Source organism: Suricata suricatta, chromosome 9 (genome assembly GCF_006229205.1).
Source record: "Suricata suricatta isolate VVHF042 chromosome 9, meerkat_22Aug2017_6uvM2_HiC, whole genome shotgun sequence".
Lineage (NCBI taxonomy): Eukaryota > Metazoa > Chordata > Mammalia > Carnivora > Herpestidae > Suricata > Suricata suricatta.
Window position 1 is genome coordinate 24421033 of NC_043708.1, and position 26378 is coordinate 24447410.

General features: G+C 45.3%; 1 protein-coding gene across 3 annotated transcripts in view; it reads left to right on the forward strand.

Annotated features, from left to right (window-relative positions):
- The window catches only part of ANGEL1 (angel homolog 1), a 35585-nt gene extending 10404 nt beyond the window's left edge, over positions 1 to 25181 (forward strand). For all 3 annotated transcript variants that reach the window (XM_029951932.1, XM_029951933.1, XM_029951934.1), the window contains 9 exons: positions 2613 to 3188; positions 4090 to 4316; positions 4765 to 4834; positions 5459 to 5892; positions 8892 to 9018; positions 9498 to 9608; positions 21666 to 21735; positions 22239 to 22402; positions 23148 to 25181. In XM_029951932.1, the coding sequence (XP_029807792.1) occupies positions 2613 to 3188; positions 4090 to 4316; positions 4765 to 4834; positions 5459 to 5892; positions 8892 to 9018; positions 9498 to 9608; positions 21666 to 21735; positions 22239 to 22402; positions 23148 to 23308 (1940 nt within the window). In that variant the 3' untranslated portion in view covers positions 23309 to 25181. The remainder of the gene's footprint in view (positions 1 to 2612; positions 3189 to 4089; positions 4317 to 4764; positions 4835 to 5458; positions 5893 to 8891; positions 9019 to 9497; positions 9609 to 21665; positions 21736 to 22238; positions 22403 to 23147) is intronic.
- The last annotated feature ends 1197 nt before the right edge of the window (positions 25182 to 26378 follow it).

The following is a 26378-nucleotide window of genomic DNA, read 5'->3' on the forward strand; positions in this document are numbered from 1 at the left end:
CCTAGGTGTGGGGCGGGGGGGCGGCCCTCGACCCGCGGGGCCGGTCCTGGTGCTTGGCCGAGGAGCCTCGTGGGCGCCCCCACGCACGTCTGCGGCTTGGTGGCGTCACGCCACGGTTAACGTGGGAAGAGGCTGGCGGAGGGGCAGGAGCCGCCCCTCCCGGACCCGGAGGTTGCAGAGGTTCGGGGCCCGCGGAGTCACGGCCCTGGGGGGTGGGGGGCGCTTGGCTAGGGTTGGCGACTCGGGGCGAGGCGAACGCCCGAATTCTCTGGGCTGGGTGTGAGCCGAAGACCTGCACTTACCTGCCTCCTCCTGGGTTACCCCAACCACACTCCCATTCACAGCCGCCTCTCAGCAATCCAGCTGGTGAAACACCGGTACTCGCAACCCGGAGACCCTTGAATTTGAACCCCCAGCTTGGAAGCCGTCTCCCGTGTGTTTAGGGTTAGATACCCGGAGAGAAGAGAGTTAGTTAGCCTTTCGCTTTTCTGTGATCTGCCCGCGCTCCCGTTCCCGGTCTTAGAAAATTCCCGAGGCTCTTAATGAGACCACCAGTCCCTGTGACAGATCCCACGCACTCCCAGAATGTTCTCTGGCAACTTAGAGGGCGGAACGGACCAAGAACTACTTTCTTAGAAATAAGTGGTTCAACTGCATTCTGTGCTGTTTTTTTCCGGAACTTTACACACACCGTGTGTATGTAAAATAGGCATTCATTTTTTTTTATTTCCGTGTGTCTGTCGCTAGAATGCAGGCCGCGGGAGGGCAGGGCCATGTCTGTTTTGCTCCCTGTGGCTCTGGGGCTAGCACGCTGCCCGGTATATAGCAGGCACCGAACTCAGGAATATTTGTGTGTCCGTACTTAGGAGGAATGAGAAACTCCGCGGAAGTAACTGTTTTCAGAGAGTTAAAGCATGTTCCATGTTGCTGTCATTTCTGGAACTCTTCCGATGTCCCATGACAGCCTTAGTGACATATACTAGCCCACAGGTTTATAGATCAATAGTCAGAGTTTAGAGATATCCGAGGAGGGGCCGCCTCCTTCCCTCCCCCGGACTTTGTGTATTGCTTTTCTACAGAAGGCGTTCTTTCTACCCTTCCCATTCCCTCCCTCCCCTCCCTTATAAAACCATTCTGTTGAAAAACCAACTGCCACCACCACCAAAAATCTGCTAAATTTGAAAACCTACCTCCACACATATAAACAAGAGAAACTCTTCCATCTGGTATGCAGATGATGGCTCAAGGGGCAGGAAAGTAGCAAATCCCTGAGATTAAAGCCAGCAACGCAGCCCCTGGATTTAAAACAGGATTTCCCAGTCTCAGCATTATTGACATTTGGGCCTGGGTAGTTTGTGGGGCTGTCCTTTGCGCTGTAGGGTGTTTAGCAGTATCCTTCTCTTCTAAACCTCTAGATGCCAGTAGCTTCCCCACAGTTGTGACAGCCACTGTCTTTCCAGATAATGTCACATGTCCTCTGAGGGCAAAATCACCCTCTGGTTGAAAACCACTGGTTTAGAGGGGCGTACATCAACCTAGGCTATAAATAATATAGTATCTTTCAACATTTGAACCATTTTGAAGTTTTTCTTGCCTTTTAAAAAAACAGAACTGGTAAAATGAATCTCTAGTGATTGAGGGCAAGCATCGTGCATGTCACTTGTCCCGTGTTGTAAGTAAGTGATTTAGTGAGTGTGGGTGTTTGCTCGCACCAAAATACTGTACTTGGAGCTTGGGGGCTTTAATTTTAGAGTTTTCTCACTTGCTTTCCTGCCTGTTGGCTGTCATTTGTGGCTGCCGTAGCGGAGAGATGACAGCCGTCTCTTGCTGTCAGTTGTTGGCACCTTCTGATTTACAGCCTCTGGTGTGGTATGGAATGGGAAAGCCGATAATGAAGTTGGTGACGATTTATGAATAGAATATATAGCTTCGAGAAAAAGAGCAAGGGACTTTGCTAAGAAGTAACTTGTATAGATTTTGAGACACTCTTTTTGTCTACGTTAGGACTTTTTCTTTGGGGAAGTATTTATAGATTAAGGGATTTATAGAACTTGAAAGGCTGTTGGACATTATCTAGTTCAAACTGCCCCTGTCCTCACTTTATAGTCAGGAATGGGTTCATCTCACTTGGGCATTGTCCAAGGTCATGTGGTTTGTTAATTTCAGTGCTTGATCATAACCCACAGTTCTGATTGACGGTCAAGTGTTGGTTCCAATGCAGTGTGGCCCTTAGAACCAGAGAGTTCTAGTTCAAATGTTTAATCGGAGTCTTAATCTCCAGATAAAAGGGATGTGGTTGTATGTGACCATCTCTGTCCTAGATTATGTGGACAGCTGTACTTTCATTCACACACTGAATATTTATTAGATCCCTACCATATACATTAATTAATACGTATGAAGCACTTAGAATAGCACCGGGCACGTAGTAAGCCCTTCATGATAATGACGAGGTGTTCCAGGTATTAAAATGGGCAGGCTCAGTGATGGTACAATCACGAGCAAGGTGGATATGCTTCTTGCTTGTATGGGACTTATATTTTAGTTGGGAGAAGAGTATGGGTTGGGTAATGTTGTCATTTTGTAATGTGGTATTTTGGCTTGCTTCTTAGATGCTTTCTTCACATGTCGAAAAAATGCCCTCCTGGCGAAGAGCTCGTCCACCCAGGTAGAGGGCGACTTTGCCATGGCCCCTCGGGCGCCCGACCAGGAGGAGTGTGAGGGCCTGCTGCAGCAGTGGCGAGAAGAAGGGTCGAGCCAGGTGCTCTTGACTTCGAGTGAGGGTCCCCTTGTAGATAAGGGACTAGCCCAGAGCAGCCTGGCACTACTGATGGATAATCCTGGAGAACAGGATGCTGCATCAGAGGACAAGTGGTCCAGCAGGCAGCTGAGTGACCTGCGGGCAGCAGAGAACCTAGAGGAGCCTTTCCCTGAGGTGCTAGGAGAGGAGCCACTGCCGGAGATCGAGGGCCCAATGTGGGCCGCTGTCCCCATGCAGACCGGCCCCCAGTTTGCAGACTGTGCTGTCCTCCCAGTGGGTGCCCTGGCTGCAGAGCAGTGGGAAGAGGACCCTGCAGTGGTGGCCTGGAGCATAGCACCTGAGCCTGTGCCCCTGGAAGAGGCTCCCATCTGGACGTTTGGGGACCTGGGGCAGTTGCAGCCTCCCCCAGTGGAAATCCCATATCATGGTGAGTGGCGACTGGCTGAGTGAGCCAGGGTAGCAGCTTGGCTCCCCTCTGGGCAGAGCCATTGCTAAAGAGAAGATTCTCTGGTGGGGAGCTCCGTCTCTGACTTGTGTTTTTCTGAGAATGTTCCAGTGTTAAATCTAGAGGAGCCTTAGAGATCATCTCGTTCAGACCCACGGTCTTTCAGATGAAATGACCCTGATGCAGAGAGGTAGCAGGACATGCCAGAAGTCACATGGCTAGATGCAGACCTGAAAGCACACCCTAGTTCTTATTCTCCATGATACTGTTCCTAGGAGTAGTGGTGGAGAGATCTCGGGGCCTGTACTCTGCCTCAACCAGAATGTTATCTTCTAGTTTTAGCTGTGTTACATATTTAGCTTCCATTAAAGTTTGAAGAAAGAGTTCTGTGGCTCACATGGGTTTAAAATCCACCTTGTACCACCAAGCTCTACGGGAGATGGGGGACATGTGGTTTACAGCCCCACAGGCTTTTTCAAGTGTAAAGGTTAGGAAACGCCCAAGGCTGAGATTGCTCTAGAAATCTCGGGTGACTATTAAGCACATTGATCTGAGGGATTCTCCATAGAGAGACCCATGGATTTATCAAAAGTGAGAAATTGTCAGCCTTTATTTACTGAACATGTACTAGGTGCCAGGTACTATGCTAGGTACTGGGTATCCAGGCTGAACAAGCCAAGTTGGTCTCTGGCTTTGTAGAGCTTGCTGTTTAGTTTGGAAATGTCTGCGGAGTGCTGCTCAACTAGCCAGAGAGAGGGATGAGTGACAGGCCAGATGAAAAAAGGAACTTCAGACACAGTGTCTGCGAGTTTGGAGTAGAGAGGGCGAGGCCTGGGGATAATGTGTGCTTCTTGTGGACCTCTTCTCCCCAACCCCTTTGCAGAAATCCTGTGGCGAGAATGGGAGGATTTCTCTACTCAGCCAGATGCTCAGGGTCTGGAGGCGGGGGATGGCCCTCAGTTCCAGTTCACTCTAATGTCCTATAACATCCTGGCCCAGGACCTGATGCAGCAGAGCTCGGAGCTCTACCTGCATTGCCACCCGGACATCCTCAGTTGGAACTACCGCTTTGCGAATCTCATGCAGGAATTCCAGCACTGGGACCCCGATGTGAGTGAAGAGGGGAGAAAGTGCCATCTTGTATTTGCTCTGGACCTGAGCTGTTTCCCAAATAATTCTTAAAAAATGAGTTTACAGTTCATATACATATGGGATCAGAGTTCTGCCCAGGGCTGGAGCCTTTTCACCTGGAATAAATGAGTTTTGAGAAGACTCCGTGGGCACACACTTTCCAACACCTTTATGCAGGGAGGGACTTGAGGGATTCAAGGAGCAGGAAAATCCAGCACATGCTTCTGGTCTACTCAGCTTAAGTCTAGGCCCTTCCTTGCTGGGGGTGGCTGTCTGGGAAGAGCTGGCCCTGTGGGAAGTTTCAGTGTGACCCTGCCTGAGACCAGCAGCAGCTCCCCACCTACCTTCAGCCCCTCTCCTGGGGTGGGAGTCACTCTCCAGCATGCTTGGTACTCTGGAGTGACTGGTTTCCTTGTCACTTTCTCAGATCCTGTGTCTCCAGGAGGTCCAGGAAGATCATTACTGGGAGCAGCTGGAGCCTTCGCTGCGAATGATGGGTAATGCAGTCTCCCAGCATGTTCCCCAGTCTTGCTTCTTACGGCCCTGTCTGCCCTCTACCGAAGGCACCAGCTTTTTCTTTTGCTTCAGTAAATCCTCATTCTCACCTGTGCACTAGCTCCTCCTCTGTACGGGTGAGAAAGAGAGTGTCTGTAGTTTGTAAGCAATTCTGACATTCATTGCCTTGAATGAATTCATTGACATGAATTGTCTGTAATCCTTGAAGTAATCAACCCTGTGAGGTTGAGTATTGTTATCCCTGCTTTACAGTGAGGAAGCTGAGGCTCTGTAAATGTGTGTGACTTGCTCAGGGTCAGCACGTTACAAAGGTAGTAGGTTGTGCAGCTGGGACTCCAATTTGTTTGAGTCTAGAATCCATGCTTTTCCTGTCGAGTTATATTTTGTCATATCCTTCTGTCCTACTTCCCCTTTAGCCTTTAGTCATCTGGTTATACCTGTAAGGGAACCTCTGAAGAACCAAGGGGCTGGCAAGGACAGGAACTCCCCTTCCAGAGCAGCAGGAGCAGTGCCTTAGGCATACACGCCTGGGCGACTGCCACCGGTTGGAGGGATTCAGGCTTCACGGACCCTGACCCATCTCCTTGGCCGGGTGTTCCTTGCAGGTTTTACCTGTTTCTACAAGAGGAGGACCGGATGTAAGACCGATGGCTGTGCTGTCTGCTACAAGCCCACGAGATTCCGTCTGCTCTGTGCCAGCCCTGTGGAGTACTTGCGGCCTGGCTTGGAGCTCCTCAATCGGGACAACGTGGGCTTAGTATTGCTGTTGCAGCCACTGGTCCCAGAAGGCCTGGGGCAAGTCTCGGTGGCCCCTCTCTGTGTGGCAAATACCCATGTCTTGTACAACCCACGCCGGGGTGATGTCAAGCTGGCCCAGATGGCCATTCTCTTGGCTGAAGTGGACAAAGTGGCCAGGTTGTCAGATGGCAGCCATTGCCCCATCATCTTGTGTGGGGACCTGAATTCTGTTCCTGACTCACCTCTCTACAACTTCATCAGGGATGGAGAGCTCCAGTACCATGGGATGCCGGCCTGGAAGGTGAAATGGGGGAAGCCACGTCGGGGGTGGGAATATGCCAAGTGAGAGACTCATGTGTTGGCAACTAGTGCTGCTGCTGTGGCAGGGACCTCAGTCACACCTGTTCTGCCTCCTTCCTGCTTTTTCTTGTTCTGTTGAATAGTTTTTGTACTGAAGCCTGGAAGTTAGAAATTCCTGGGTGCCTTTGGCATCTTGAAATCCTTTCAGTTTTTATCATTGATTTGTAGTTTATAAGTAATACACAAGAACGTCCTTGCAAGAATTCGAACATAAAATAAAACCAAACACTCCTTTATTACCTACATTCCTTACTTTCCCCTTGGAGTGAAGTAGTAACTGTTTGAAGTTCGGTGGTTGTCTTCCAGAATGTTCTGTGTGCATTTACAGTGTTATCTATGTTCCTGTGATATTGTAATTTTAATTTACATTTATTAGGTCCTTACTTTACATGTATTAACCCACTCAGCTTTCACAATTTCTGTCATCACTTCCATTTTTTAAGTGAGGAAACTAAGGCGTAGAGAAGGTAGGCCGTTTGCTGGCTCTAGGGTATGCAGGTAGGTGGTGGTGGAGCGGGCATCTGTAACCAGCATCAGCAAGCCCTAGAGCTCCTGCCCCCCAGTACTATGCTGTGATTGCCTCTAACAGCTGGTACTTGATCTATTGTGTATGTGTGTGTACTGTATGTTTCCTTTTGTAGCTTGGTTTTTCTTCACTCAGCAATGTGTGTATGGCTCTATCTCATTCCTTTTAACTGCTGAAGTCGGTAGCATAGATACCTTACGGTTTTAGCACGTGTATTTAGCCCTGCTGATAGACCTTCAGCTTGTGCCGATTTCTTTATATGTCACTTAATCTCCCTGTTCCTCTGTTTTGTCCCTGCGTTCCAACTTACTGCTTCGCTTTTGGCAGGGCATGGTGGAGAAAGGACACAAAAATGGCTGAATTAGTATTAAGCACTTTGGGCTTTTATTTTAATGAGGTTACTCAAGTGCCAGCAGTGTCCTTGGTTCTCACGTGTGCAGAGAAAGGCCTTCTTCTGCTGGAAAGCTGCCATAATCAAGGAGCGCAAGTGCCTACCATGTGACCGACACCATTAGGCAGAGTGATTAAGAGCACTTGGTTCGAAGCCAGACAGTCCTGAATTCCAGTCCATGTTCTGCTACCTTGTGCAAGTTACTTAACTTCCGTAAGCCCTGTGGACCTCATCTGTGCACTAGGGAAACCATGGGAGCTACGTTAGAGGGGTTTGTTGGTGTTTGCTGGATGAAATACAATAACATACGGTAAAGCATTTTCCAGTTCCTGCTTCGAAGAAGCGGTTAATAATTGGTTGTTATTATCAAGATCCTTAATTGTATGTGGTATTATTATTCCATTTTATTTCTTTGTATTTATTTATTTAAAAAAAATTTTTAATGTTTTTTTCAGAGAGAGAGAGAGCACAAGCAGGGGAGGGTCAGAGAGAGAGAGAGAGAAGGAAACATAGAATCTGAAGCCGACTCCAGGCTCTGAGCTGTCAGCAGCCTGATGCGGGGCTTGACCTCATGAATTGTGAGATCATGACCTGAGCCGAAGTTCGGACGCTTAACCGACTGAGCCACCCAGGCGCCCCTATTATTCCATTTTATAGTAGAGGATATTGAGCCCAAAGGAGTTAACTAACCTGCGCAAAGTCACACAGTTAGAAAGTGGCCATTAGGGGCGCCTGGGTGGCTCAGTTGGTTAAGCACCTGACTTTAGCTTAGGTCATGATCTCATAGTCAGTGAGTTCCAGCCCCACATCGGGCTCTGTTCTGACAGCTCAGAGCCTGGAGCCTGTTTCAGATTATGTATCTCCCTCCCTCTCCGCCACATCCCTCTCCCCCTCATGTTCTGTCTCTCTCTCTTTCAAGAATAACTAAACACTTAAATCTAAAAAAAATAGGTAAAGAAAAAGAAAGTGGCCATTAGATTCCAGGTCTGTTTTACTTGAGATAGCATATTGAAAATGGCATGCCCTTCAAGGCCAGAGAGATTATATCTATCACTGCTCTCTTCCCAGCACTTAGCAAGTGTTTTTGCACATAGCTGGCATTCAAATATTTGTTGTTGTTAAATGAAATAAAGGGAATTTTGCTACACACGTTGGAGATATGCAGATGACTGATGTTGCCGAATGTTTCCCTACTGCGTTCTGTCCGTTCCCAGGCTGCTCATTGGCTTTGACCGAGGATGGTGACATAGATACGGTAAAGTGCTTTGGTGTATTTCCCATTTGGTTTGACCCTGTGGTTTCCTCGTGATATAGGCTTAGGATGCTAGAGCTTGATTCAGAAGATCCAAAGATCAGGATAAACCTTTTCTCACTGCAGAGCAAAGCCCCTGAATGTTGATATTCCCTGTGGAGATTCAGGTAGATTTTTCTGAGGTGAAATTTAGACTATATGTTAATACAGTTCTATTCTCTTTGACTCACATACCTCGTTCTCTTACCCCTTATTTCTGCCTCATGGACAAGTAAGCATTTCTAGTTAAAAGAACAAAAAGGGTTTTACTCTCTCTCTCTCTCAAAACAAACAAACAAACAAATAAAAGGGGCACCTGGGTGACTCAGTCAGTTAAGCATCCGACTCTTGATTTCAACTCGGGCCATCATCTCACAGTTTGTGGGATCAAGCCCGGCATTGGGCTCCACACCAGGAACATGGAGCCTGCTTGGGATTCTCTCTCTCTTTCTCTTTTTCTCTCTACCCCTCCCCTGCTTGCACACAGGCTTGCTTGCTCGCTCTCCCTCTCACTCTCTCAATAAGTGAGTAATACGTAAGTGAGGTTTTAATTAGCTCCTTACTTTTAACCTTCCCCAGAGGCATACATGTTTTGCTTATATTATATATATAGTGTATGATTGTGTGTGTGTGTGTGTGTATGTGTGTATGTGTATGTTTGCATGTCCCAAGTCATGAGCTATTTTCTTTTTCCCCTTGGTGTCCTCATGCTCACCTGTTCTTTCCTTACAGGTATCTGGACAGGAAGACTTCTCCCATCAGCTTTACCAGAGGAAGCTACAAGCCCCACTGTGGCCCAGCTCCCTGGGTATCACTGATTGCTGTCAGTATATCACTTCCTGTCACCCCAAGAGATCAGGTGAGCATGTACAACATTTTTTTTTAGTTTATTTATTTATTTATTTTGAGAGATACAGAGAAAGAGCAAGTAAGGGAGGGGCAGAGCCTGACACAGGGCTCGAACCCACAAACCACGAGATCAGGACCCGAGCTAAGAGTTGGAGGCTTAACCAAGTGCGGGAGCCACCCAAGCACCCCATAGACCGCATTCTTGACTGGCTGTGCCTCTGTGCCCATTTTGGAAGAAAGCTAGTGTTTCAGTGACAAGAGAAAACATAATTCCTTCAATTTTGCTAACAAGTTCCTTTGTCTTTCTCACTGTCCTCATGATCTCCTAGGGAAATGGACAACTTTGAATCCTGTCTGTTAGTAACTCAACTTGTCTTCAGAGCCAGGCTTCCTCTGTGTCCCTGTACTGGAAGCTTCTTGGTATTAAGGAGGTTTCAGCATGTGGCTTCTCTTCCTTTCTCTCACTGTATGGCCCTTCCTGGTTTGCAGAGAGACTCAAGTATGGCCGAGACTTCCTGCTGCGATTCCGTTTCTGTGACGTCGCCTGTCAGCGGCCGGCGGGACTGGTTCTTATGGAAGGAGTGACAGACAGTAAGCCAGGTAATGTGGGAACTAAGCTCGTCTTCTTGGTCTTCTTTCCTCCTCACCCCTGACATTTGTCGGTTAGGTGGTTTCTTAGTCTTTTTGTAAGTATAATTGTTAGAGGTAAGCTTGTGGTGATAAACATGCTCAGAAAGAAGGTCCGTTGGAGTTCCGTGGCCATATGCATGTATGGGTGTGCAGTGCAGTGAGAACCCAGGCCAAGAATCAAGACACCTGTGTTCCAGTAGTATTTGAGACCTTGAATGAGCCATGTAACCTTTAGCTTAAGTTGCTAATAACTAGCATGTGTACGGTATATAGGAGGGAAGGTATACATAATAGGGCTTTCAAAATCATAAAGTGACAGTAGTCTTGCTTGTAATAAAAAGTTACTCCTACTCAGAACTTCCAGAGCAAGCATGGCAGAATATACTTGACATTCTCCTCTTCCTGTCTCTGAAACCATTCCAAAGCAAGAAAGAGAATGGAAAAAAGCAATGCAAACTCTATCTTTGAGAAAAGAGTTCAGAAGGTATTTGAAACCGTGGATCACAGCACAGGGGAAGTAGTCGCAGGAAGCACTGGAGATGGTGCAGGGGTGCTGGAGGAAGTATGGAGGGACGTGTCTGGGGACTGTGTGCATCTCACAAGGAACCAGCACAGTGCATTTCTCCAAGGTGAAGAGTGTACCTGAAGGCACAAAACTAAAATCCTGTTTCATCAGCAAGAATACGATGCACGGGCTGTGATAGGGGATTTTCTGAACCCATTTTGGTTTTAAGAGGCACCGGACAAAAGCCTGACCAGGGAGTCAAGCCTTATTTGCATTAAGCAGTCTGTCTGAATGGCAGGGGGGGAGATGAGACACTTATAGAGCTGCATATCACTTGGATGGAAAGAAATCAAGATTAAAAGGACTCATATATGACCCTGTGTCATCAGGAATGTTCCTGTTACTTGGAGTGCATACCCCGTTTTACTTAGAGAGCTGTACACTTAGGGAAACTGTACAGATAGCTGATACAGAAAAAATCACCTAATTCAAAGCTGGGCTGCCTAAAAGGAGCCAGCAAGAGATCTGTGCAGAATACCACAGAAAGAAAAGCAGGGGGAACCGGAAAAATAAGACGTACCTACACAATGCTTACCTCAAAGATAAGAATTGTTGCCTTGAAACATATGAAAAATTTTGAATATTTTCCCATGAATTAAAAAGTGAAGCAATTGCCTTTATAAAATAAGAGTACAAAAAAACTGCATTTATAAAATAAGTTCATGTAAATGGCAAGACATCAGAAGATGAAATGGAAGCTGCCGAACTCGGCAAAGAAGTGGAATAAAAAACTTAAAGTCACATAAAATGAAGACAAAATTGGGTGTAGCAGAAGAAGGAATAGGAAGAAATACTGCTGAAAACAAGAGACAGGCCATGAAAGAAAAAGCAAAATAAAAAGGAAGTAAAAAGATGAAAGAGACTTGAGAAAAATGACAGTAGTGAAGGATAAGGAGATTCTCAGCATACATGTAATTGGGATTCACAAAGAAGAAAACCAACATAACGGCACACAAGAAATGTATAAAGGTACGATTCAAGGAAGATTTTCCCCAAATTAAAAGATGTGAATCTTCAAATTGAGAGGAGGTACCATGTTTCAGTAAAAAACGACATAAGAGAATGAACAATAGGACATCCTTGTGAAGTTACTGGAAGCCAGAAATAAAAGAATCCTTTGGGCAGTTGAACCAAAAAGATTGGGCTACTCTTAAAGGTAAAAATAGCCAGGTTGGCTTCAGACTTCTTAACATTATCATTCAACTCTAGAAGACAGGAGACCAAGGTTTCAAGGAAAGAAGGTGTGACCCAAGAATTTCATACTCCACCGAAAGCCTTTTTTGACCAAACTGCTTTAATAACCTGATACACCCAAGCAGGGACTGGAAAAACTATAGAAGGACTGGTGAAAAGCAATGAATTTATTTTTCTTGTAGGAATTTAATTTGAATTGGCATTTTGCACAGAGTAATGAATAGTTCAGTGGCTCAGTTTTTTTTCTTTTAATTGCAAAGCTAAAACAATTCTATGACTGTAGTGATAGCAACAGTAATACCGCCGGCCTCCTGCATTTAGCGGCTCGCACGCGCCAGGGGCTGAGGTGACTGCTTACGTGCGCTCCGCAGGGAGCGCTCCGCAGGGAGGCAGTGGCTCGGTGTTCTGGAATTACAGGAATCCGAAGTGAAACAGTCGTAGGGTCCCACATTTCAGGTTAAGAATAGATGATTAAAAAACAAAATGAAATAGGTGTGCCCAGTTGGCTCAGTTCGTGGAGCATGTGACTCCTGATCTCAGGGTTGTGAGTTCGAGCCCCATATCAGGTGTAGAGATTAAATAAATAAGCAAATAAAATTAAAAACAAAACATAATACTGTACTTGAAACATAAAACAAGCATTTTTCATTTTTCAAAAAAAAATTTTTTTAGTAAAGTTTATTTATTTTGAGAGAGGCAGAGACAGCACAAGCAGGAGAAGGGGAGAGAGAGAGAGAGAGAGAGAGAGAGAGAGAGAGAGAGAGAGAGAGAGAGAGAGAGAGAGGGAGAGAATGAGAATCTCAAGCAAGCTCCACACTGTCAGCACAGAGCCTGACCTGGGGTTCAAACTCATGAGCTGTGAGATCATGACCTGAGTTGAAACCAGGAGTCGGATGCTTAACTGACTAAGGCACCTGGGTGCTCCAAGCATGTGGAACTTTAATAACAAATAACAAAATTAAACTAAGAACCTTTAAAGTACATGCTGACAATCACTTTGGAAGTAGAATCATTATGTAGGGGGTTCACTAATAATCCAGTGCAAAATAATAGAAGTATTTTCAAAATTGAGGTTAACCTTGGGTAAACACACCCATTCACTGTGGTATGTGTGTTTATCATCTATTACCACACGTTATTGTAGTACTAACTCTGTTCCCTACGTGTACTTTTCATCCTTATGATTTATTTATTTTATGACTGGACATTTTTACCTCTTAATCCCCTTCATCAATAGTGCTTCCTCTGGCAGACCTCCCTCTGGCAAGCAGTACTTTGTTCTCTGTATTTATGAATCTGTTTCTATTTTGTTCTTGTTTGTTTTGTTTTTTAGATTCCACATGTACGTGAATTCATATGGTATTTGTCTTTCTCTGAGTTATTTACTCAGAGTGCCCTGTAGGTCCACCCATCCAGTCGCAAATGGCAAGATTTCACTCTTTTTTTTATGGCTAATAATATTCCATGTATGTGTGTGTGTGTGTATGTGTGTGTGTGTGTGTGTGTGTGTGTGTGTGTGTACACAGAACGTGTTCCTTATCCATTTATCTAGTGATGGACACTTAGGTTGCTTCCATATCTTAACTATTGTAAATAATGCTGCAGTGAACATAGGCGTGCACATATCTTTTTGAATTCGTGTTTTTAGTTTGTTTGGCTAAATACCCGGAAATGGAGTTACTAGGTAGTTTCTATCTTTATTTTTTGAGGAACCTTCTACTGTTTTTTATAGTGATTACACCAATTTACATTCCCACCAGCAGTGCACAAGGATTCCTTTTTCTACATATCCTCTATAACACTTGTTATTCCTGGTTCGAAAGAATTAGACCACCACTGGGGTGCCCGGGTGGCTCAGTCAGTTAGGCATCCGACTTCAGCTCAGATCATGATATCGCGGCCTTTTAAGTCCAAGCCCTGCTTTGGGCTCTCTGCTGTCAACACAGAGCCTGGAGCCTGCTTCAGATCCTCTGTCTCCCTCTCTTTCTGCCCCTCCCCTGCTTTCTCCTAAAAATAAGCATTAAAATTTTTTTAATTAATTAAAAAATCAAAAGACTCTAGAATAGATGTTGAATTTTAAGTCTCCTAGATATCTCTAGGATGACATGCATTTCATAAATTTTAATAGATTTCATATATATTAGTATGATAAGTTATAGTAATAGATTTGTCAGTATCAAATCATCATTATATTTCTGATAAACTCCATTTGGTCACAGTATACTGTTCTTCCAATGTGCTGCTAGATTGTTTCCTGATCTATGTAAAAGTTTTTGCATCAATATTCATAAGTGTAAACTATTAGCATCTATGACTGTGTGTAATTATTGTCAGGTATCAGTGCCAAAATACTTGTATAAAAATAATTGGCCCCTTTCTCTGTGCACTGTAATAATTTAAATAATAATGGCATTACAAATTCTTTAAAGGTTTGATGACATTCTATCAATCTGAGCCTCGTCTTCTTGTGGGACTACATCTCTGAGAATTTTATGTGTTTCTTCCCTACTCAGACTCTCTTTCTTTGTAATCAGTTTTACTAAATTACATTTTCTTTTTAAAAAAATTTTTTTTTTTTTACATTTTATTTATTTTTGAGAGAGCATGAACAGGGGAGGGACAGAGAGAGAAAGAGACACAGAATCTGATGCAGGCTCCAGGCTCTGTCTGAGCTAGCAGTCAGCACAGAGCCTGACACAGGGCTCTAACCCATGAACTGTGAGATCATGACCTGAGCTGAAGTCGGATGCTCAACCAGCTGAGCCACCCAGGTGCCCCCTAAATTACCCTTTCTAAAATTAATATATGCCCTCTAAGTTTTTAATTTCTTTTGCACTTAGCTGGGCCAAGAACCCAGCTTATAATCCTATTAATTTTTCTGCATCTGGATACTTTAGTTTGCTTCTTCCCTGCCTTTTGAAATCGGTTAGCTGAGGGGCTCACCTAATTGACAGCTGATTTTTGCTCGACCAGCTAACTCCTAGATTTTATTAGTTCCACTATTTTTGTTTTCTAAATTACTCCTATTTGTCTTCTGCTTTCTTTCAGTTTGTTTGTTCTTTTTTCCAGCTTGTTGAATTGAATGTGTAATTTACATACTTTTATCTTTTCTCCTCTATTAATGTAATTCTGTGATTCTAGATATTCTGTAAAATTCTCTGAACTTTTCACTGAACACTGTTTTATCAATATTCTACAAATATGGCACTTTCTTATTTTCTAGATATCCTGCAGTTTTGCCTAAATTTCGCCTTTGACTCCAGAGTTGCTTGAAAATTTCTAAATATCTAGATGAAAAAGTTTTATGTTTTTAATTTCTATTTTTACTGAATGTATGATCAGAGAAGGCTGTACAACTTCTATTTGAGATTTATTGAGGTTTTTATGGTGCTTTTTTTTAAACGTTTATTCATTTTTGAGAGAGAGAGCGCGCACGCGCGCCTCTGTGAGTGGGGGAGGGGCAAAGTGAGAGGGAGACACAGAATCTAAAGCACAGACACAGAATCCCCCCCTCCTAAAATTAAGGAAAAACTAGATATAGGCATACCTTGTTTTTGTGCTTTACTTTATTGCTCTTTTGCAGACATTGTGTTTTTTTTTTTACAAATTGAAGGTCTGTGGCAACCTTGAATGAGCAAGTCTATCAGCCCATTTCCTCACTTTATGTCTGTGTCACATTTTGATAATTCCTGCAGTATTTCCAGCTTTTTCATTATTATTGTATTTGTTATGGTGATCTGTGATCAGTGATCTTTGATGTTATTATTGGAATTGTTTTGGAGGGTCAAGAACCACTCCCATATAAGATGCCAAATTTAAGTGATAAATGTTTTGTGTGTTCTGACTGCTCTTCCGACCAGCCATTTCCCTGTCTTTTTCTCTCCCTTTCCTTAGGCCTCCTTGGTCCCTGAGACACAACAGTAGTGAAATTAAGCCAATTAGTAACCCTACAATGGCCTCTAAGTGTTCAAGTGAAAGGAAGAATCATATTCTCTTACTGAATCAAAAGCTAGAAATGATTAAGCTTAGTTAGGAAGGCTTGTTAGAAGCTGAGACAGGCCAAAGCTAGATATCTTACCCCAAATAGCCAACTTGTGAATGCTAAGGAAAGTTCTTGAAGGAAATGAAAAGTGCTACTCCATTGTATGTATGAATGATAAGAAAGCACAACAGCCTGCCTGCGGATATGGATAGAAAGTGTTAACGGTCTGGATAGAAGATCAGCCTGGCCACAACATTTCCTTAACCCCAAAGCCTCGTCTAGAGGAAGGCCCTAACTCTTCAATTCTGTGAAGGCTGAGCAGTGAGGAGAGAACAGAAGAAAAGTCTGAAGCTATCAGGGGTTGATTCTTGAGATTGAAGGGAAGAAGCCATCTGCATAACATGAAAGTGCAAGGTGAAGCGGCAAGTTCTCCAGAAGATCCAGCTGAGATCATTACTGAGGGGGGCTCCACTTAACAGATTTTCATTGTAGATGAAACACTCTTCTGTTGGAGGAAGATGCCATCTGGGACTTGTGTAGCTAGAGAGAAGTCACTGCCTGGCTTCAAAGCTTCAAAGGACGGACTGACTATCTTGTTAGGGGCTAACCGAGCTGGTGACTGTAAGTTAAAGCCAGTGCTCATTTACCAGTCCAAAACTCCTAGGGCACTTAAGAATTATGCTAAATCAACTCTGTGCTCTGTGCTCTGTAAATGGAACAACAAAGTCTGATGCAGCACATCTGTTTACAATGTGATGTACTAAATATTGTAAGTCCACTGTTGAGAGCTACTGCTCGGAAAAAAATGATTCCTTTCAAAATGTTACTGCTCACGGACAATGCACGTGGTCACCCAAGACTGACAGAGCTGCATAATGAGAGTCAGGTTGTTTTCTTGCCTGCCAGCTCAGGATCCACCGTAAAGCTTATAGATCAAGGGATGATTTTGACTTCAAGTTTTATTATTGACGAAATACATTTTGTAAAACTGTAGCTGCCGTAGGTAGTGATTCCTCTGATGGATCTGGGCAATGTAAACTGAAACCTTTTAGAAAGGATCCCTCGTTCTAGGTGTCACTCAGAATACTTGTGATTATGGGAAGAGGTCATAATACCAGCATTAATTAACAGGAGTTTGGAAGAAGTTGATTCCAGCCCCCAGGGATGACTTGGAGGAGTTTGACTCCACGGAAGTCACTACGATGTGGTGGAAACAGCAGAAAAACTAGAAGTGGAAATGGACTCTGAAGGGGCTCCTGGGTGGCTCAGCCGGATAAGTGTTTGACTTCAGCTCAGGTCATGATCTCACAGTTTGTGAGTTGAAGGCCTGCATCAGGCTCTGCTGACAGCTCAGAGCGTGGAGCCTGCTTTGGAGTCTGTGTCTCCACCTCTCTCTGTGTCCCTCCCCGTCTGTGTTTGCGCTTCCTCATGGTCTCTCTTTCAAAAGTAAGTAAATATTAAGAAAAACTAAAAACAAGAAAGTGGACCTTGAAGATGGTACTGAATTGCTGCAATCTCATGATCAAACTTTAACTTATGAGGAGTTGCTTCTTATGGATGAGGAAAGAAAGTGGTTTCTTGAGATGGAATCTACTCCAGGTGAAGATGCTGTGAAGATGGTTGACATTAAAGAATTTAGAGTATTCCATGAACTTAGTTGATAAAGCAGCAGGAGGGTGTGAGAGTGTCGACTCCAAAGTTGAAAGTTCTTTGGGACCAGGTGTCAAACAGCATCGCATGCTACAGAGAAATTGTAGCCACCACCCTGATTAGTCAGCAGCCTTCGACATTGAGGCAAGATCTTCCACCAGCAAAAAGACTACGACTTGCTGAAAGTTCAAGTGATGGTTAGCAGTTTTTAGCAATAGAGTATTTTTTTAAGTAGGGTATGTGCATTGTTTTTTTAGACATAATGCTGTTGCACACTTAAAATACAGTGCAGTGTAAGCATGACTTTTATATGCACTGGGAAACCGAAAAACTCATTTGACTGGCTTTATTGTTCACTGATAATCAAATAACATTATTTAAATGGCAATACTTCCCAAACTGACCTACAGATTTGTAGATCTCCAAATTGTGGAGATCTGGAACCGAACCCACCATATCTTTGAGGTATGCTTTGTAATCTCTTACACGATTAAAATAATCTTAGTCGGAGTGTGTGGCGGCAGCATGCACCACCGAGGTGAGAAGCAGGAGGACAGGAATGGAGCCACTGTAGGCCTGACAGTTAAAAACAAAACCCCGGGCGCCTGGGCAGCTCAGTCGGTTAAGCATCTGGCTTCGGCTCAGGTCATGATCTCATGGTTCGTGGGTTAGAGCTCCGTTGTCGGGGCTCTGTGCTGAATGTTTGCTCAGAGCCTGGAGGCTGCTTCGGATTCTGTGTCTCCCTCTCTCTCTGACCCTCCCCTGCTCGTGCTGTCTCTCTCTGTCTCTCAAAAATAAATTAAAAACATAAAAAAATTAACAATACCAAAATCAAAACCAAACCACAGCATGTATCTCAGCTCTGAAAATCAGCGTCTGTAGTAGCATCCCTGGAAGAGTCAGGAATAAGACAAGGATGGCCACTATCATTATTCATCTCTGTTCAGAGATACCAGCCAGCAGAATTAGAAATGGGAAACAGGGGCGCCTGGTGGCTCAGTTGGTTAAGTGTCCGACTCTTGATTTCAGCTCAGGTCGTGATCTCACTGTTTGTCTGTCAGTTCAGAGCCTGCTTAGGATTCTGTCTCTCCCTATCTCTATGTCCCTCCCTTGCTTGTGTGTGCAGATAACTCTCTCTCTCTCAAAAATAAACAAACTTAAAATAAGATTTATTTAATACCCTTTTTACAGCTTTATTGTATTGAAATTCATGTACCATAAAATCTACCCATTTAAAGTGTATAAGTCAGTGGCTTTATTCTATTTAGAATCATGTGGCCATCATGACAGTCTAAGTGTAGAACATTTTCATCACTCATGAAAGGAACCCTGTATCTGTTAGCTCTCATTTTCCACTCTTCTTCCCCTTATGAAAAATTAACTGAACATGGCCATATGGGTTTCTGGACACTCCATTCTGTTCCATTCATCTACATGTCTGTTCTTATGCCGGTACCACACGGTCTTGATCATTTGGTTTTGTATAAGTTTGAAATAGGAAAGTATACGTCCTATAACTTTGTCATTTTTCCAGATTATGTTGTCTATTCTGGGTCCTTTGCATTTCTGTATGAATGTTAGGATCAGCATGTCAATTTCTGCAAAGCTAGTTGGGATTTTGATGGAGATCTACAAATCTGTAGGTCAGTTTGGGGAGTATTGCCATTTAAATAATGTTAATTGATTATCAGTGAACATGAATGTCTTTCCATTTATTTAGGTCTTTAATTTCTTTCCATGTTTTGTAGTTTCCAGTGTGTAAGTCTTATACTTTTGTGAAATTTAGTACTCTTGGATTCATTTTGATATTGTATATAAATAGAAACGTTTTCTTTTATTTTTGGATTTTTGGTGCTAATGTATAGAAATCAAGTTTTTGTCTATTGATCTTGTATGTTCCAGTCTTGAGAACTCATTTATAGTTCTAATAGTTTTTTAGTGGATTTCTGAGAATTTCCTGTATGTAAGATTAAGTCATCTTGCACACAGAATCAACATTACTTCTTCCATTCTAATCTGGATGCCTTTTATTTCTCCTTCCCCACGACTGCCCTGGCTAGGCCTCTTTAATGCCGAGTGGTGAAAGCGGACATCCTTGTCCTGTTCCTGATCTTAGAGGTAGAGTTTTCAGGCTTTCGCCATTAAGTGTGATGTGAGCCCTGGAGTTTTTGTGCAGTCCCTTTATCTCGTTGGAGAGGTTCTCTTCTGTGTCTGGTTTTTCATGTGTTTTTTCTTTCCATAAAGGGGTGTTGCATTTTGCCAGATGCTTTTTTCTGTGTGTGTTCAGGTGATCATGCGGTTTTCGTCCTTTGGTATTCTATTAATATAATGTATGACATTAATTGATTATCAGATGTTAAACCCACTTTACATTTCTAGGATAAATTGTAATTGGTCATAGTATATGCTCATTTTTATATTTTGCTGGATGTGGTTTGTTAGTACAGTGTTCTTTTGGTGCTCTGAGACTTAATTTCCAACGTGGGGAAGATGGGGATTTCCTCCCACACCAAGAGTTCAGTTCAATTTTGATACTGTCTGCCCAGAGATAGCATCAGATTCCACAGGTTAAAGAAAGGCTCAGTCCTAGAAGACCGCCCCTGCCCCAACTTCAGACACCGGCCCAGCCTGTGCTTCTGACAGACGGGGTTCCAGCAGCCCCCTCCGTGGACTTCAGATGCCAGCTGAAAGTCCAGGCTGGTATCTGCTGACCAACTGGCTGTTATAAGTCAGAGGTTCCCATGATCCTCTCTTTCCTTGGGTTTAATTAATTTGCTATGATGGCTCACAGGATTCAAAGAAACATTTTACTCACCAGATTGCCAGTTTATTGTAAAGGATAAAACTCAGGAACAGCCAGAGGGAAGAGATGCATAGGGCAAGGTATTTGGGGAGCTTCCACGCCCTCCGTAGGCATGCCGGTCTCTGTAAACCTCCGCGTACTCAGCCTGGAAGCTCTCTGAGGCGTTAGTACATAGGCATGCTGGATGAAATCATTGGCCAGTGGTGATTCAAGCCTCCCTCCCAGGAGGTTCAGGGAATTGGGACAGAGTTCCAACCCTCTCATAACAGGTTGGCTTTTCTGATAACCAGTCCCCATCTTTGGGTGCTTTCCAAAATTCACCTTATAACATAACGAAAGATACCTTTATCGCTGTCATCTCTTCTAAATCACAGTATCACAGTCATTGAGGAATTTTGCATGTACATTCACAGGGGACATTGTTCTGTAGTTTTCTTCATGATATCTTTGTCTAATTTTGATTAGCTGAAACACGTCATAGCGTGGATTGGGAAGTATGTCCCATCTTATTTTTTGGAAGTGTTTGTGAAGCATTTGTATTACTTCTTCTTTAAATATTTGGCAGAATTCATCAGTGAAGCCCTCTAATCCTAGACTTTTCTTGGTGGGGAGTTTTAAAATTACTAATTCAGTACCAATTTCTCTACTTGCTTTCAGGCTATTCACACTTCCTATTTTTTCTTGAATCAGTTTACATAGTTTGTGTCTTTTTAGAAATTTGTCCATTTCATCTAAGTTTTCTCACTTGTTGATTATAAGCAGTTGTTTATAATATTCTCATAATTTAAAGATTCTTATAAGGTTTGTAGTGGTGGCCCTTCTTTCATTCCTGGTTTTAGTAATGAGTCTTTTTTTTTTCTTGGTCATTCTAGCTAAGGGTTTGTCAGTGTCATTGATCTTTGTTACATCGTTGTCTTTATCATTTTGGGCTATTATAACAAAATACCACAGCCTGGATGATTTACAAACAACAGAAACTTATTTCTCACAGTTCTGAAAGCTAGAAGTACAAGATCCGGGTGCCAGCACGTTCCAGTTCTGGTGAGGGCCCTCTTCTGGGTTGCTGAGTGCTAACTCCTTGTGTCCTTACGTGGTGGAAAGAGGGTGAGGGAACTCTCTGGGATTCCTTCTATAAGGGCATTAGTCCTGTGCATGAGGGCTCCCCCCTGGTGACCCAGTTACCTCCAAAAGGCTCACCTCCAAATGCCATCTCACTGGGGAGAGACATTCAGTCCGGAACACCTATTAATGTCAGTAGGCTCTGTAATAATATCCCCTCTTTCTTTCCTGATGTTGGACATGTTTATCTTTTTTCTTGATGTATGTGTGTGTACATAGTTATGTGTATATAAGAGTGTATTCGTGTTATATGGTATGTGCACATATGTACGTGTACATATGTATGTAACAGATGGTATGTGATAGGAAATCTCTGAAGGAATATACCAAGAATTTGGTAACATTGGTTGCTTCTCAAGAGGGAAATTGAGTGGCAGGAATCCCAGAGTGGGAGGGAGACTTTCCACTGATATTTTTCTCTACATTTGATTTTTATACCATGTTACTCTATTACCTATTCTAAAGAATACATGTAAATAAATTATTTGAAGAGGTGCTGAGCCAAGGAAGAAATGTCTGTGTTCTAGGCCTCTGTCTGCCTTCCTGTGGTTCTTGAGTTTGGTCCATTGTTACTTCTTCCCAGCACCTTCTCTTTCCCCTTATCCCTTTTGGAGCAATCCAGTCAAAGATCTGAGAAGGATTTCAGGGTGCAAGGTTCTGACCCTTCTTAACTATCTGGGAAAAATAAAACCTTTTTTCTCTGGTCTTCCACAGAGCGACCTGCTGGCTGGGCTGAGCCTGTCCTTGAGGAAGACACCGTGGAGCCCGAGCCTGTCTTGCCCAGGTGACCTTCCTGCTTGCTTTCCAGCCCCTGTCTGAGTGTATGAGATTCTCTGGCTCTCCTGAAGCTCAGTGAGGGGGGGTGCTTTTTGCTGAGCTCTCTCTTCTAAAATGTGCTAAGCTTTGGAAGGGCTGGTATGCAGAGGCCAGAGGTGACTCACCCTAAGTTCTTGCAGAGAAAAAGCCCATGCACTTTTCCTCAGGGAGTAAGGCTTCACGGAAGAATTTGCTGCCCCCCCCCCCCACAGGGACACATTAGTTATACTTTACCAGGTGATAAGAGGAGAATGGCGGGGTGGGCTGAGGAAAGTCAGGGGGACAGAGTATAAATGTGTCTCTCGGCTAATTTTAGCTAAGACCATCTGCCTCTTATTAGCATGGCAGGTAATTTGCTGAGATGGAGTTATTTGGGATCGTCCCTAAAAAACTTTAGAAAACCCACAGAGAAGGTGACTTTGAGAAAAATTCGGTAATGTTTGCTGACTGACATCTTCTTCATCCCTGTAGGACCATAGGTACCATCCAGCACTGCCTTCACCTGACCTCGGTATATACTCATTTCCTGCCCCAGCATGGCCGCCCAGAGGTCACCACAATGCCCTTGGGTTTTGGAATGACAGTGGATTACATCTTCTTCTCAGCTGAGTCCTGCGACAATGGGAACAGAGCTGGTGAGCCTGGTGGGGTCCTGGATCATAGAAGCTCCCTTCAAAAGTCCCTGGGAATAGCTGATAGTAGGTCAGGCGTTTGGTCACATGGCTTGTGCTGCTGGCACCTGACTAGCACAGCAGCAGATTGCCTGCCTATCATGGTGCTGGTCATCCTCCTCATAATGCCCTTAGGCCATTTGCCTGTCTTCTCTTTTTGCAGCATTCTAGAGAGAGGTGGGCAGCCCAGGCCCACCTCTGTTTAAGAGGTAAAAATAGAGCACCAGGAGGTAAGTGGATTTTTGAACAAGGCAGCCATTTAGTGAGGGGCTGGGTTAGGTTAGCGACCTGATTTCTTGTTTCTCCACCTGCTACCAGCAGACAGTGTAGCAATCTGTCAGCCCCATGCCTGTCTTATTTAAAGCATGTCTTTTAAAATGTTTGAATTGATTGCCCGTGTTTAAAAATAAGATTTTATGTGAAAATATGGATTTCCAGCTTTTCTTGGAAAATCTGAAGATTTTACAAATGCTGAGCCTGGGCTTATAGCCTCCATTTGCCACAGTCTCCCTGAACCCACCTTGTTTCATTCTTGGTGTATCACAGAGTGTCTGAGAAAGTGAGGCCTCAGCTGGAGGCAGCAGGGGAGGTGAGGGAGGGCGGGGCAGCCAGGGGGATGCAGCCTCCATATGTGGCTCCCACGGGGCCCAGCCGCTGCCAGGCAGTGACCTTGGCTGCTCTCTCCACTGGCTTCTGCTTTGTGCCCCAGATCGCAGGCTCTATCAAGATGGGACTCTCAAACTTCTGGGCCGTCTCTCCCTCCTCTCTGAAGAGATCCTCTGGGCTGCCAACGGCTTACCCAACCCCTTCTGCTCTTCCGACCACCTCTGCCTGCTGGCCAGCTTCGGGATGAAAGTGACCTCCCCATGACGGGGCTCCAAGGGGAAGAGAGCTTCTCTTCCAGAAGAGCTCACTTGAATCAGAGACTGCGGAAGTACCCCACGCTTTTGGAAACTTAGATCCAAGAAATCTCTGTCCCCTCCCCAGCCCGCACCCATTCCCTTTTTCCTGCGGTTAGATTTTCTCCAGGCCTGTCCATGTTCTCTGCCTGTGGACCCACCCCAGCCTCTTCCTAATCCTGCGCTACGTCCTCAGTGGCCGTGGGAGAGGCTGAAGGGGAGATCCTCCTTCCTTCCATGTATCCTGTGCTCCCCTTGATTTTTAATTATCAGGGTTACGGGAGCTATTGATCTCATTGGTTATTTGCTTTCAGGCCATTTCTTGATGGTATCTTCGAACCCAGTCTCCTTCCTGCCTCCCTGACCTCTGCTGCCCAGCCCTCTTGCCAGGCCCATATACACCTGAGAAGTGTGTCGTGTGCACGTGTCCCCTCGGGGCCTGACTGCCTGCCTCTGATCTGCCCACTTTCCACACTGGGGCTGTCGGCCTAGGGGCAGGCCGAGAACACGGCCTGGCTGCTGTGGGTTGCCAGGCAGCAGCAGGGGCATGGGCCCTTCTCTTTGTCCTCTGTGTCTCATTAGGCATTCGTCATGCCAAGCAGGGCATACTCATCATCTGGGCTCTGGGAAAGACAGCCTGGAGCAGCAAAGTTAGGGATGTGCTGCCTGCCCCAGTGCCTCCGAGCCTCCGACCCAGAGCCCCCCACAGGCCTGGTGAGCTTTCTCTAGGACTCGTCCCTTTCCCCAGGCTGCTGTGAGAAAGGCAAAAGTTTGAACCCCTGTATGGGGCCAGTGGGCTGGAATAGTTGTTTGAGGTTTAAAAGGATGAGAAAGAACCTTCCAAGAAATTCTGGCCTTGCTGGACTCTGCTTCCTGCAGAACTGGGGCAAGGGTGGGAGTCCTGGTAAGAGCAAGAGCAGGGACCCAAGACCTCAGGGACTTGTTCTCTTCCTCTCCATACCTCAGAAGCAGTTTTCTTCTTCCTTTCCTGTCACCTCTTTAAACTCCTTGCCTCACCCATTCCTTTCCATTTTGTTCTAGCTCAGGCCAAACCCTCTCTGCAGAAGGTGGCCTTGGGCAAAGTCTGTCCAAGAACTCAAGGTGGCAGTGTTTCAGGGTTTGTTCTGGCTGGCAAGGCCGCAGCTGCTCCTTGCCAGCGGTGCCCCTCTCGCACAGGGCTGGCCATTCAGGGGACCCCTTGCCTCCATGGTTCACCCGCATGCCTTAATCTTTCAGAGCAGGGGTACAGCCTAGGTGTTACTGGGCCAGCTGGTCCTCATGTGTCCCAGAGTAGCTACTGGTCCTTGCAGATTGGCCTTGCCGTTGCCCCACTCGGCTCCGGAGTGGGACTGAGGGAATACCTGAGTGGCCAGAGTTAGGGATAGTTAGCCAGAGGTGCTCTGCCCTTTTTTTTTTTTTTTGAAAGCCAAAGACCCAGCTTGAATTCTCTGCTGCCATGTTCATGGTTATAAATAAGCTTTCTGTGCCTAGGTACTGGGGAATCTGTGCATGTATACTTGTGAACTTTGTTTCCTGGGTACTGGGCATGCGCCTGTCTGAGCCCCAGGCCCGCCTGTCCACACCCCCGCCATCGTTCACTCTCTCTCCCAGGCTGTCTTCTCCTGAGATGGTCTCAAGTCAGTGCCCTGTTGGCGTTCAGGACTGTGGACCATCACTGTTCTGTCAGGAAATGCAGTTTAAAGGGCCCAAGGTGGCAGAGGGCAGGAGTTTTATAGGTGATCTTTTCCTTGTTTTCTTATTTGTTTCTGTTTTGGAATTGAAGTGGGGATTTTAAGTGGTCACTTAAGGTCTCTTTTCCAATAAAGGTTTACCATTTCCCCCCTGCTGTTGGCCATTTGTTAGGATCCTGAAGGGAAGGGGAGGGTCGGGGAGAAGGCCTGGAGAGTGAGGTGGCTGAGAGGAAGAGGCTTCTGGCTGGGCTCTCAGGTCCTAAATCACCCTGGAGAGAGGTTTAATCCTCCTGTGAGAACTGACACATATTCCCGCTGCTCTGAGCCTGGGACGAGCAGGGCTCCAAGAAGCCTCGTGCCCCGCCTTTTGTTGGGGTCCGGCTCTCTTCTCCCTCCTCACCAAGTTAGAGAGCCACTCTTTCAGCTTCTTTCATTCCCATTCCCTCTGCCACCACTGTCCGCATGCGTTTCAGGAGGGTCTGTGCCGAACATGGGGTGAGAGAAGTATTTTCCTGGTCAAAGCCACGGTCGCTGCATGAGGCATGATGTGTGTGGCAATTGCCTCTTGCCGAGTGTCTGTTTCTGGTCATTTCTTTCGGATTGTGGAACCAGAGCTGGACTGTGGGCCATCTGTTGCTGGAAAGGTTTCCTTCCTGGGCTTCCCTCTGTGGGTACTCTCGTCTTCCCCCAGCTTCCTTGTGAGGCAGGTCCATGGATTCCACGTGCCCATGGGAAACCCTGAAACCAGGTGTGGCTTCCTGCCTTACCTGAACGGAACCCAAGACCCCACACCTCTGAATCCGCCTCTTAGGATCTGAATTACCGAAAGTTACCCGGGGCTTCTGTTGAACTGCCTGGGTTGGGATTTGGTTGAAAGAAAATGGCCAGGGACAAGAAACACCACTTGTCACGTTGGCCTGGTCATTCGGTGACTGTGGGTAAGTTAAGCCCTTGTGTTTCATAATCTTGGTGAAATGGGAATTAAAAGTACCAGTCCTTTCCACTTGTGAGGAATTGTCAGCCATGGAATTGGGGTGTTTGGGCTTGGGCGAGCATGGGCCGCTAAGACTCGCAGGAGCTGAGGTTGCGTAGCCCTCCCCAGTCTGGCTGCATGCTCTGCCCACAGGCTAGGAGTTCTTTCACACCTCCAAGCTTTGAGGTGAACCCCCAGAGAGCCTTTCCTGCCTGGAGGGGTTCCTGAGGCCCGTAACATCTGCACAGACTAAGTTGAAGCAGTGCTTCCACGTCCACGGTCAGTAGCCAGCAGGACTGTGGGGTCGCAGTGCAGCGGTTCAGGTTACTTTGATTTACATCTGAGGAAACAGAACTACTCCCAATGAGGTAAACAGA